Consider the following 13,442-nt stretch of genomic DNA (forward strand, 5'->3'; position numbering starts at 1 on the left):
ATCAGGATTTGGAGCTCACCTTCCAAGAATTTCCATCCCTTGACTATGTGGAAATATGTGGTCGTTTTAAAGAGCCTTCTGCTCTGCCTTGACAAGGTCAGGCCAGAAAACACGCTCATTATTCATGAGTGCCTCACCTTGTCTCGGAGTGTACGGTGATGTTAACCAGGAGCGGCCACATGGGAGCACATGCTGCTGCGGAGGCTGTGAGAGAGCAGCACTGGGCCTTTAACCTCTTAAGGATCAGATCCTTTTTTTCAATCTTCGCCTAAAATGACATACCCTGTAGCTCAGGACCTGAAGCAAGGATATGCATATTCTTGATACCATTTCAAAGGAAACACTTTGAACTTTGTGGAAATGTGAAATTAATGTAGGAGAATAACACATAACAAAAAAACATGAATTTTTTATTTTATTTTGTTCCATCTTTGGCCACAATATATTGCAGTGTAGATGTTGGCCACTAGATGGAAGCAGTGTGTGCAAAGTTTCTACTGTAAATTGGACAGCGCAGTTAGATTTACAATAATTTAAGCTTTCTGCCCATATAAGACATGTCTATGTCCTGGAAAGTTTGCTGTTACTTACAACAGTCATGCTGATCACATTAGCGCACGTTACCTCAACCGTCCTGTATACGGGACACTGATCCTGTAAAGGTTAATCATTGGATTAAGCACATCCTTAGTGAAACCATTTTTATGAATCCTGTCACAACAGCTGCCAGTGAACACACCCCCTTTCAGTGAGATGGAGTCGATTAGAGAGAGAATAAGACAACAGTGCGCCTTGTTAGCGTTCCTTGCCTCCATATTAACTATTTTATTAAAGAGGATGCTACTAAAGTTTTTTACTAAAATCTATGTGAAAGTTAATGGGTTAAACCATATCTGTGCCATTACAGCGTCTATGACAGCGCCATTGAGGCTATTTTCTTCACGATTGGCTGATCCCTCCTGATGATCCGGTTGGACATGACTCCAACAGAGTCTCCAGGAGGGATCAGCCAATGAAGTTGGAAGTCCCACCCAGTTGACTACATTAAAATGGTTGAAACCTTCAAATGGCACTGCTCATGCTAATACGGCCTTTTGGCCACGAGGCCTCCATCATTCTATGGGTAAAAGTCATATTTTGGTTGAATATGGCAGACATCTTTGATATCTTTAGAATGACTTTATATTGAAATATTAAAAGATCAATTTTTAACCGAAATACAACCGCCACCTGACTTCACAAAAAGACGTCAGACTGAGGGAATTGACGTCGTCGTACAGGTGTACAACTTAGACCATCTCTCATCCTTGCTTTTCCAACTTATCTCAAGTCAACAGGAGAGAAAAATATTTTGTGTTGTCATATTTATAACAAATGCATCCCGCTGAGAAAACCATGCTGGGGCCAGAATTCACATCGTATCTTTGGCAAAAATACTTATTTTTTTTCTCTGACTTATTCGAGACCTGCCCAGGATATGGTTACCTCTGAAAAGGAGCCCTAAAAAACATTTGCTGCACAAAATTGAATTGTGCATTTAAACCATAAACACATGTCCTACGCTGCAGCGCGGTGGTGAGAATTGTTTAAAATGCTGTTCTAAGTTTTCAATTGGTTTACATACTTCTTAGCAACGTTTCTGACACAACAGTGTAACACAACCGTAAACATTCCCCCAAAGCAAATGATCCCATTGACATCCTGCGTTTTTTTACGTAACAGGATGTCTGTTTGAAAATACCCTAATATAGGCCCTTCAAATTTGGCATTCATAATACTGAATTCATACTTTTGGAAGCTAAGAAAACCTGGTGCACAAACAGGGATGGTCTGAACAAAATAATGGATTTCAAAGTAGTATAGAGTAAACAATGCTTATATATTAAGTTGAGCCTTCATTACCTTGGTCCTCCATAGTGACGACATGGAATTAGGAAATATAGACTGCGTGTGATCACCCAGGTGGTATGCGATTTATTCATTTCTTTACAATAGGTAACAAATCTACAGACAGTCCATAAAAGCGTCCAGCCTGCCCCATCCTGTCCACTCTGCTTCTGAGAGAGAAACAGAGCACGGAGGGGGGAGAGATGGGGCAGCGGTGGTGGTTTTAATTGGCTTTGGCACGGAGCTGTGCCCTCTTGCCTGTGACTGCCTGGAAACCTGCCTTGATGCTGGCGACGGAGCAGCGGGAGTGGCAGGTCTCGCACTGCAGGAAGTAGAGTCTTGTGTCCTTCTGGAGGATGGTGTCAGGGGAGCGGCATGTATGGCACGTCACATACTCCTCTGAAGAGGGGGATAGAAAAAGTTGGGTGAGACTGGGAAGTGTTCACATCTGGTTTGATTGAACCATATTATGCTGTGAAGGTCAGGTGATTGCTTGAAATTGCAAACCCGCTTTTTGTACTGCGGTGATAAGTATGTTTTATGCGATAAGATTGCACTGATTTAACTGTTTTATGTGGAAATAGCGAGGTAATTGGTAAAAATTTTACGCCCTCGCATAATATGTAGGGATTTGTAGATGTCAAAAAAATATTATGCCCTCGCAAAAACATCTAACCACCAAGCAGGTCTTGTTATGAACATGGCTAGCAAATAACAAGTCCCTGCCCTATCATATTAAACCAAAAATGTTAAGTAAAGTAAATTATCATCATTCTCTCATTTGCAATGATTAACTGAACTCAGAATTAAATCACGAGTTCAGAGAGGTGTACAAAGGTAGGACAATTGTCAACACGAACACTTACTAATATATCTTCGTAAGACATTCTCTATCTGTTTCTGCTGGAACCTTCCTTTGATGATGAGCTGATTAGTTCCGTCTATAGAGCCACTGTTGCAATAAAAATAATACAGTTTCAGCCATAAATGTATAATCCTCCATACACATTCATTTTCTAATAATTTTTGAAACATGAAGCAGATAACTGCTTTTCAACACTCGCTGACCCAAACCTTACCTTGTTCCAAGCTCAGCCAACAAGAAGGCCAGGAGATGTTTTGGCTGCCGATGCAACCTGTCGAGAAGAATGATGGTAAGGGGACTAAAGACGCAAAATAATGATATTCAACAAGGGAGACTAAGTCATAAAACCTCAACATCTCTAAAAATGGCAACAGGGCATCCCATGGTAGTGGCATATTCTCACAGTTTGCAGATGTCGGTGAAGTTGACGAAGGACGACTTCTTGGTGCCCACTCGGACCACCTGGGGAGGCTTCATGACAAACTTCCTCTTCTCCCCAGCCACCATGTCAGGGTTCTTCTCCCGCATGATGTTGAAGACACGGTTCAGCAGCTACAATGGAGGGAGATGAGTCAGCCTGGATATTAGGAAGAAATACTTGGGAAACACCACTGAAAGACATTCGCTTCAACAAGATGTGACCAATACTTTTCTAATGAAGACGTGACTAAACATTTATTCAAGGTCATGATGACCTGACGTCTTGTCGTTAATCTTAGGTCTCTGTGATGAAAATGTCTAGTCAATTGTTTTCTGTTCAGTGGGTAATAACTCTGGTGTAATATTCCTCTCTAAAATCTTAAAAAGGTGCAATATGCAGAAATCGATCCGCCATTTCCTGGTTGCTAAAATTCGAATAGTTTGCCAAATTTCAGTTTATGTGACAAAACAAGCAAAGTAGCAGTCTAGAGAATCATTGTACCATCTAAACCGCTGTGAAATACATTTTCAATAACCCAAAATATTGTATTTTCAGCTGGTGTACAAAACCGAAAGTTAGACGGAAAAACGACACTTAAGAATTGGAAGCATAGAAATAGCACACAGACCAGATCTACCACTTCTTAGACTTGCTTTCAATGAGTGACAGATCTATAACTCGCATTTCTATGCGAATTTGGTCAGGTCGCCCAAAAAGTTACATATTGCAGCTTTAAAAGGCAAGTCTCCTGACCCACAGACTCAGATTGTACCTCGTCATATGTGTAGTCTCTCTCTGAGCCCGCCCACGCAGGGCCCAACCGTGTGCTGCTGAACGTAATGTCGTCAGTGTTCTTTACGTCATCCTCTTCCTGGGCTTTAAACCACAAAGGTATGACAAAGGCCAAAAATTCAGTTTGCATGCTGGTAGCATTAAATGTAACATATTATGGCTTGCAACATTTATCCAGCCTGTGAATTCGGTACGCTCACCGTCGTCTTTGATTTCCATGTCGTCATCCATGTCGAAATTCACAGCCTTGGACTTCCTTTTCTTTTTTCCTAGTTCTAACATCAAGTCGTCCTCTTCATTGGTTTCAGAGGGCTCGGTCTCAATTTTCAGCTCCTGTGCATGGACAGTTATAGAATACAGTCAATTGAATACATATTACACACAGGGGTTAAAGCAAAAAAAATATCCCATGACTGAAACTTAAGTCTATCTCAGATCGATTGTCTGGGGCCAAGTTTACATGAAAGGGGAGGTTAAGAAAGTCATGACCATCCTGCTTTTAGGGAAAGAGGATCATTTCATACATGTATTAAACCAATTTGTATTTGACCAATTCCAGTCCCCTTGCTTAGGGGTTCCTGGGGTCCTCCCAGGAACTGAGAAGTTCAGTTCTGGTCACTTTTTAAAAGGACATTCTACTCTAAAATTAATGACAAAATGATGCTGAAACCATATAAAATATAATGTCTACCTCCAGAAATGGGCCCAATAACACTGGTAAAAATTGTGTTAAAATTATTTTAACATACTGGACCATGCATACATAAAGTATTCAGACCCCTTGAATTTGTCCACTTACGTTAGCCTTATTCTAAAATGGATTAAATAAAACCATTTCCTCAATCTACACAGAACACCCCATAATGACAAAGTGAAAACAGGTTTAGAAATGTTAGCAAATTTATTAAAAATAAAAAACAGAAATACCTTTACATAAGTATTCAGACCCTTTGCAATGAGACTCGAAATTGAGCTCATGTGCATCCTGTTTCCACTGATCATCCTTGAGATGTTTCTACAACTTGACTGGAGTCCACCTGTGGTAAATTCAATTAATTGGACATGATTTGGAAAGGCACACACCAGTCTATATAAAAGGTCCCACAGTTGACAGTGCATGTCAGAGAAAAAACCAAGCCATGAGGTCGAAGGAAATGTCCGTAGAGCTCCGAGACAGGATTGTGTCGAGGCACAGATCTGGGAAAGGGTACCAAAACATTTCTGCAGCATTGAAGGTCCCCAAGAACACCGTGGCCTCAATCATTCTTAAATGGCAGAAGTTTGGAACCACCAAGACTCTTCCTAGAGCTGGCCGACCGGCCAAACTGAGCAATCGGGGGAGAAGGGCCTTGCTCAGGGAGGTGACCAAGAACCCGATGGTCACTGACAGAGCTCCAGAGTTCCTCTGTGGAGATGGGAGAACCTTCCAGAAGGACAACCATCTCTGCAGCACTCCACCAATCAGGCCTTTTTGCTAGTGGCCAGACAGAAGCCACTCCTCAGTAAAAGGCACATGACAGCCTGCTTGGAGTTTGCCAAAAGGCACCTAAAGGACATTCAGAACATGAGAAACAAGATTCTCTGGTCTGATGAAACCAAGATTGAACTCTTTGGCCTGAATGCCAAGCGTCACATCTGGAGGAAACCTGGCACCATCCCTACGGTGAAGCATGGTGGTGGCAGCATCATGCTGTGGGGATGTTTTTCTGCAGCAGGGACTGGGAGACTAATCAGGATTGAGGTAAGGATGAACGGAGCAAAGTACAGAGAGATCCTTGATGAAAACCTGCTCCAGAGTGCTCAAGACCTCAGACTGGGGCGAAGGTTCACCTTCCAACAGGACAACGACCCTAAGCACACAGCCAAGACAACGTAGGAGTGGCTTCGGGACAGGTCTCTGAATGTCCTTGAGTGGCCCAGCCAAAGGCCAGAATTGAACCCAATTGGCCCCTCAAAGACCTGAAAATAGCTGTGCAGCGATGCTCCCCATCCAACCTGACAGAGCTTGAGAGGATCTGCAGAGAAGAATGGGAGAAACTCCCCAAATACAGGTGTGCCAAGCTTGTAGCGTCATACTCAAGAGGCTGTAATCGCTGCCAAAAGTACTTCAACAAAGTACTGAGTGAAAGGTCTGAATACTTACGTAAATATGATTTCAGTTCATTACATTTGCAAAATTTTCACAAACTGTTTTTGCTATGTCATTATGGGGTATTGCGTGTAGACTGATGAGGAAAAAATACTCAATTTTAGAATAAGGCTGTAACGTAAAAATGTGGAAAAAGTCAAGGGGTCTGAATACTTCCCGAATGCACTGTATAGCCTAAGCATGGTGTATATTATCAGATGTGCTATTAGCAATAAGCATTATCACCTGTAGCCCAACTGATGAAGCATAGTGGCTATAAAATGTACATAGGTTAAAGCATGGGATTTGTCCATCTACCCCTTTGGATACAACATCCTGATTGTAATTATGAATAATTATAAATATATAAACAATTATTAATTATTATTATATTTTTTTGTTTCAATGTCATTGCCCCTTTAAGAGCTCTGTTGCTTTGCTGTGCCTAAACCATGCTTGAAACTCCAGTTGTAAAACTGCATTTGTAAAAAGATTCCACGCACAATTGGAGTGCAGAAATAAATGTGCTAGCAATGTAAAACAGGGATCGTCCTTTTTTCCCTTTTTTTGCAAAGGCCAAAACTGCTTTCAAACACGTTTTCCTGCGATTGCATTAGAATAGTTGTGCATTGACTGCTTGTCAGAATACATGTTTCCCTCCTATTGCTCTCGCAACTTGAATGTGCCTCGAGAGGAATATTTGTCTTGCATAGAACACAAACCAACTAGGTAAATAGGTAAACTATTCTACTATGAGGTTGTCTGACTTTGTTTTAATAACAAAATATGGCAAAAATAGTAGCACTGGAAAGTTCCATCCTGAGTGATGGAAGTACAGGCGTTGAATGACTTTTCCAGCAGCTACAGTAGGCTACACACCACTGTGAGTTGAGCACTGCTGTGGTGCGCTTTATAGAAAATGTTTTATTCCCTTCATCTGAACATCGTTGTGTGATCAACAATCATGCACGTCAGTTCAGTGCACACAGCGTAACAGAAAAAATTAAATACTTGAGAACACATTTGAGAATATATTTTGTAGAACAGATTCTGTCTGTATTAGGCTATGTAATCTCCAAACCCACGGAGATGTTTTAGTGCGGATCTACACTGATCTCAAAAACGACCTCTCCAGAATCCATATGACTGAAATCCATCGCAGGAGAAATGTAACCCCTATACATGTCAAGGCACGACACAGAAAGTCATACACTGATTGTACAAAACATTAGGAACACCTTCCTTATATTGGAGGTGCACCCCCCTTTGCCCTCAGAACAGCCTCAATTGGACACTACAAGGTGTCAGAAGTGTTCAACGGGGATGTTGGCCCATGTTGACGCTAATGCTTCCCACAGTTGTGTCAAGTTGGCTGGATGTCCGTTGGGTGATGGATAGGGTTGGGCGGTATCCAGATTTTCATGTCGTCATACTGTCCTTCTCTCACCCCGGGATATACGGTATTACCAGTTGAGTACACAAGGGGCGCCAAAAATGCCAAAAAGCCCATTGGGTGTCCATTACCAAAATGCGAACTAAATTTGCACACGTAATCACGAATTTCAAAAATGGACGCTGCTAGCCAAATATGCTAATGAGTGCAAACGAAAATAAACAAATTGCAATCCAGCTCATAAAGTTATACATACATAGGAAGGAGCTACCGAATGTCATTTTTGGTGAGTTTGGACATTTATAAGTGAATGTGAACGAGAGATATGAACAAAGTTGACGCATGCAGTACTGGCTCTCCAGCAGCATGTCTACCTACACCAAAGATTTGTATAACTAACCCTATCTGTGTCTACAAGCTGTGTCTGTGTGGAGTCTGGAGTCGCTAGAGCAACAGGCCTGTCTGCTCTGAGAAGAGGAGCAAACGGGCCAGAACGGATAGGAGAAAAAAAAACAAGGAAATCAAGATAGCAGTGGCCGCTGTACAGATATCTCATCCAAAAGGTCTTTGACTTCTCAAACACAGTAGAAAGCTAACACAATGTGATACCCCATCACCTTATTCATTCAGCCACTTACTTAGAAAGCAAGTTAAACTAGGGGTCGTGTTAACGCATAATTCTGAATTTTTCACGCAGGAAAAACAGTTAAAACGCAAGAAATATATTTTGCTGCGTTTTGTAAACACAGATCTAAAATGCTTCTTATTGTAATTTCTGCTCGGCATCAGACTAATTTTGTGCTTCAGTTGGACTTTAAAAACTCAGATGAGAATTCACAAATGGGCATTCCATCAGCAGACAGCGCTCTGACTGATGTGTCGCTACTTTTCTCTGGTACTTTTCTTGGTGTAGCCATTTTTCTCCAGTAAAATGCAAGATTAACTTTAAGCAAAACATTAGGAAATGTAGCTGGCTACATTCTTTCTATGATAGGCCTAAACATTAGAAATATGATGGCCATGCACCGTTTTTGCTTTTTCATTGTAAGCTCATGTACTTGTGTGGCTGCCAGCCAAATAGCGTTGCACTTCTGTTGTCACCTGATGAAAACGAAGCTATTTTATGCCGAATGTGTTGCAGTAATGTATTTTCTGTGAAGGAAAACTATAGTTGCAGGTCCCTGATCACTCTATTGAAGCCAAAAAAACTCTTGACTTTCAATATAAAACGCGACCCCTGTCAATACACAGCTGGACTCACCTGCTCCCACTTTCTCCTGTTGTGCTATTTACAAACATACACGTAACTGGCTCAACTGTGCTGGGGAACTACGGTAAGCTTCATAATGTAAAATAACGTGACAGGTGAAATAAGAACGCAATGTGCTTCATCTCCTAACGCATTGCACAAGTTGACTGCAGGTATTTACTTAAAAAAGAGCTACAAATATTAAAATATATTGAAAAACTTTAACTTTAGTTTAAACGGTATTTAAGCCTAGAGACACTAAAAATCCTTCTTTAACCTGTCTCCTCCCCTTCATCTACACACTGATTGAAGTGGATTGATTTAACAAGTGACATCAAAAAAGGATCATAGCTTTCACCTGGATTCACCTGGTCAGTCTATGTCCTAATGTTTTGTACACTCAGTGTCTAATTAAAACAAACACTTTAATTAGCTACAAATGCAAGGATCCATCTTATCCCTATCTACGAGACATGTCCACCAACTACAAGGTTGACAGGAATCAATTTAGTAAATAAGTCAAATATTTACATTTCCGTCATTTAACAGACACTTGTGAAAACTTGTTCAAATAAAGTCAACATTCTACACATGGCCAGCTCTCTGGGCACTTGACCCAAAACGTACCTTCATTCCCTCCTCTACGTCATTGTCAAATGTCTTTGCCTTTTTCTTTTTCTTCTTCTTCTGGTTGAAGAAGTTCAAGTCATCCAGATCATCAGAGATTTCTGGAAAACATACCAAGATTAAAAAGCCTTACTTACAAAAGGTCTTACACAAGTCAGACTACATGCAAATTCACCTTTTCAGTTCATATTATGTTAAGGCCCCTGAGGGCCCTCCTACTTCCTCACCTTTCCTCCTTCCCTCATCCTCGTCAAAGTCCACCTCTCTGTCCTCTCCTCCATCCACCTCCACCTCCTTCGCTTCTGGCTGTGGAGCATCCTCACTGGCACCGTCCCCTCCTTCTTCATCCAGCATGAAAGGCTTCTTCTTCTTCTTCTTCTTCTTGGACATGTTGGGGTCAAATATCATCTGCACAGCACAAAGGGAACGTGTTACGAATGACTGACCCCTTTGACTGTGTCAGCATCATATCTTGCAAATATAGCTAACTTGCTTCGTCTCGCAACGAGCGATTGTTTACAGATGGCTCGTTGCAGAAGCTTCCGTAGCCTGGCATCCTTGATCAACTAAACCTAATCTATTTGGTTTCACCAAAATGACAGTTCCAGTCAACAGAGGCATACCCCAATATCTCTAAGAACAATACTTATGATTGGTCGGGTTGAATGTGTCCTAGAGCTCTGCTGCCTGACAGAACCCGACAGTATACGTTGGGTTAGGGCAGGGCCTGTTTTTTCTTAAATAACTAGGTTATGGGCAGGGCATCACTAAATTGATCACTAACATTTTGAAGCTGAGCCATTTGCTCATGCTCTGCAGTAACATCATATCTGACTAAGATCATAACATGGTGTCAGAAATGCTTCAACCTTGTCAAATATAAGACAGGAGAATAATAATGTTCCTTGAGTTGTCAGAGTAATGAAAAGTAGCTAACAGCTCTCTCATGTCTATTCATTGCGCAGAGCTGCCTCAGCGTAGCAGTTGCTATGGACACTCACAGACTCAGAGCTGCCATGAGCAGAGCTAGCTGTGTGCTGGGAGCAATGACAGACAGAAAAGCGCAGCTAATGGATTTACTAATGGAGGAAGTTATTTCTGATTTCGGGTAGGACAGGGCCTTAAATTTGGCAGAAGCAAATCGGGCCTGTATAGGCCCTGAACGTCGCCGGCATGGGTAGGGCTTAACATTCATGCTTGTGAAGGGCTCTAATGTGTCCTTCGCTATCAAATAAGCGTTTAAAACATTTATCGAGGGTCTCCCATTTTCCGCCTGTAGAAGTGGGACGTTACATGGTCGTTTACTCTCTTGGACTGTGTGGTCTAGAATGGACTACAATGGCAGCAAAAATGGGAGACCCTGGATAACGTGTTTCAAACGGTTATCTGATATCGAAGGACACATTCAACCCAACGAATCGTAACTATTGTTCCTAGAGATATTGGATATGCCTCTGTTGACGGGAAACGTTATTTTGATGAAACCGAATAATTTAGGTTTGCTTGATCAAGCCGGACGCCAGGCTACAGAAGCTTCCGCAGAGACATCTGTAAATGGCTCGTTGCGGGAACAAGCAAGCTAGCTGGGTAACGTAGTTTACAGCGACGAAGCACTAACAGAACATACAATGAAACACTGTCGTTATTTAACTAACGTTAGATAGGTATTGCATCGTCAACCAAGAGACAACCACCAACGGTCAGACAAATATCTAAATTGGATCGGACAAGTTCTCACAATGACAAATTGTTAGCTACATATCTAGGGCTTTACTGACCATTTTACTGAGATGAAGAAGCTAACTGCAACTAGCTAGCTATCTAACCAGCAATACCATATAAGGGGTGGCTAACGTTAGACCGTAGCTAGCTGCCTCATTCTCACACGTGTGTAGGCCATAATGACGTTTCTCATGAGTACGAATTACAATGGTAAATCACTTATTAAAATTCGATTAGTTACCTCGTCGTCTCCCGACATGTTTCCAGACTATGTTGTGTCAGATAACGATGACAATCCGTTGCAGTATATGTTTTAACCACCCAAACCACTGGTCAGTTTCGGGTTTCTTGTATCAGCTACCGAGCAGTAATGGTTGCGCGTGCGCAAAAGTTATTTATTTCATGCGCAGGTTTACGGGAAATGCCTACGGGATATGTCGTTTTTTGTGCTCCTGCACCATATTATAGTTCGGTGTACACCACTCAACCTTCAGGTAAACAACATATGGGAAGATGGAACATTAGTGTCCTTATTTTGGGCCTGTATCCACTTCATTGGCTAACAGAGCATCAAAGCACATAATCATGGGACTTCGTGCGCTTGCTTGATTTAGGGCATCAGGAGACTGAAAGCAATAATTATATCAGGAAACAAAATGTGCAATTCCGTGAGACTAAGTGGACCATTTTTTTATTTTTTTATGTCCCTATAGGGATGGTATATATTGTCTTTCATGCCCCTTTTTAACATCAAATTATGTCCTTATAGAATCTCTATAATCCTTTTGTCAATTTATCAAGTGTATGGCTGAATCTAAAATAAAACTATTGTAGTTTTTTGTCCTCGTCTGTAATATATGCATGCTCATCAAGAGGATTTCTGTGTTTATCATTGTTCTGCTCAATGGTCCTGCTCATTCTTTAATCTGCCCAAACTAGCTCAGACACAAACTGTAGTTCCAAAGTGAGTCTGTGAATCTTCCTTTTCCACCCCTCCTCAGTTGTTTATAGACTTTGCAGTAGTCATTGCAGTTTTCTCAACATCTTTCACAAAAGCAGTGTCGCAATTCTCAGGCATCTCCATTTAATTTGGTAAGCCACTTTCTTTATTGAATTGACCTATAAATGATGAATCTTTCAAGATTCTTACTGAAAATGTATCAAGTAGTTGTCAAAATGCTTCAATTAACAATATGCGTACTGTATATATATATAGAAATGAATATATGTGAATATGAATGTATTCAAAACAAAACTGAGTGAGATTTTTAGATTTGTTTGTGTATATAGATGCAAAATAAGGAATAACCCTTTTTTTTTTTTTGCTTCCTTTCTTGTTTAGGAGTAAAGTGCCAACAGCTCCAGCAGAGTAGGCCATATTGATAACAGTGTTCTGTTGATTTTCACTCTTATTCACCTCAATGCTACACAGCAGGGATGTAACAAAGTGAGATCACCCCATCCTCTATTTTCAAGGTAAGGCAAACATAATCAAAACATTATTATATTTACCCTTGCTAGTATGCACATATATACTGGCTTATTATATGTTATGCTTGTGGATGTGAAATGGCAGTTTTTCAGGATGTGGAAATAGTATACAACTATTAAAATCTAAGTCTTATGCACTAATGTGTTATTGTTTTCATTGACATTGTAGAATCAAATGGATATAAATTGAGTTTTCATGGGGGAGCACAATTTCATATGAGAATCTATTGATGTCAGTCATGATTCAGCAGAGACCATACTTGGAAAAGCTTAACGTTTTAAATTGGGGGGTAAATGTCAAACAACTGTTTGATTAGAGTCACTGGCAGATTAGAGTCACCTGTTTTAGAGATAAGTTAATGCAGGTGAAATATTTGGATGTGTCCATTTGAAGAATAATAGTAGGTTACTGGAATTATGATTGTGGATCTGTAAAATTATCTCCGTCACTGCAATAAAATTCTGGATTATAAGATGTTTTCGAAGTCTATCCAGACTATTTCAACATTTCATAATTACATTCAAACAATATAGTTCATGTGTAAGAAACACTGTATTTAAGATAGTCTCAACTATATCTAACAGTATCTTACTACTATAAGATAACAGCCCTTTTAGCTTGGGCAGAAGGTGGTGTACCCACAGACTAGACACAATTAAATGCAAATAATAATAATCCACTACATTAGCATTAGATAAAATCCATCTACTGCAATGGGCACTTAATTATAAGAAAAACAGCCAATAACAACACAGTGCTTATTGGGAGAGGAATGTAGCCCTTTCCTGCAGTCAATGACCAAAAGTGCCCACTTTGGCCTCATGGGTGGAATGTTATTAATAGTCTTAATAATTTCATAATTAATA

The 13,442-nt window shown here is 40.6% G+C and overlaps 1 protein-coding gene across 1 annotated transcript; it reads right to left on the minus strand.

Annotated features, from left to right (window-relative positions):
- Nucleotides 1-1,949: 1,949 nt before the first annotated feature.
- On the minus strand, nt 1,950-11,451 carry LOC121578305 (eukaryotic translation initiation factor 2 subunit 2). Its single transcript, XM_041892595.2, has 9 exons — nt 11,326-11,451; nt 9,590-9,770; nt 9,363-9,463; nt 4,166-4,298; nt 3,946-4,049; nt 3,156-3,304; nt 2,967-3,023; nt 2,754-2,839; nt 1,950-2,286 (listed from the first exon to the last, which is right to left on the minus strand). The coding sequence occupies exons 1-9, from the start codon at nt 11,341-11,343 to the stop codon at nt 2,111-2,113; spliced, it is 1,005 nt and encodes a 334-aa protein (XP_041748529.1). The 5' UTR covers nt 11,344-11,451; the 3' UTR covers nt 1,950-2,110.
- Nucleotides 11,452-13,442: the final 1,991 nt, after the last annotated feature.

This window comes from Coregonus clupeaformis, chromosome 12, assembly GCF_020615455.1.
Source record: "Coregonus clupeaformis isolate EN_2021a chromosome 12, ASM2061545v1, whole genome shotgun sequence".
NCBI classification, from domain to species: domain Eukaryota; kingdom Metazoa; phylum Chordata; class Actinopteri; order Salmoniformes; family Salmonidae; genus Coregonus; species Coregonus clupeaformis.

Excerpts from the sequence above, each read along its gene's own strand:
- LOC121578305 (XM_041892595.2), bottom strand. Across the intron at positions 9,464-9,589 it reads GGATGAGGGAAGGAGGAAAG|AAATCTCTGATGATCTGGAT; the intron begins GTGAGGAAGTAG and ends TATGTTTTCCAG. Across the intron at positions 4,299-9,362 it reads ACGTAGAGGAGGGAATGAAG|GAGCTGAAAATTGAGACCGA; the intron begins GTACGTTTTGGG and ends GTCCATGCACAG.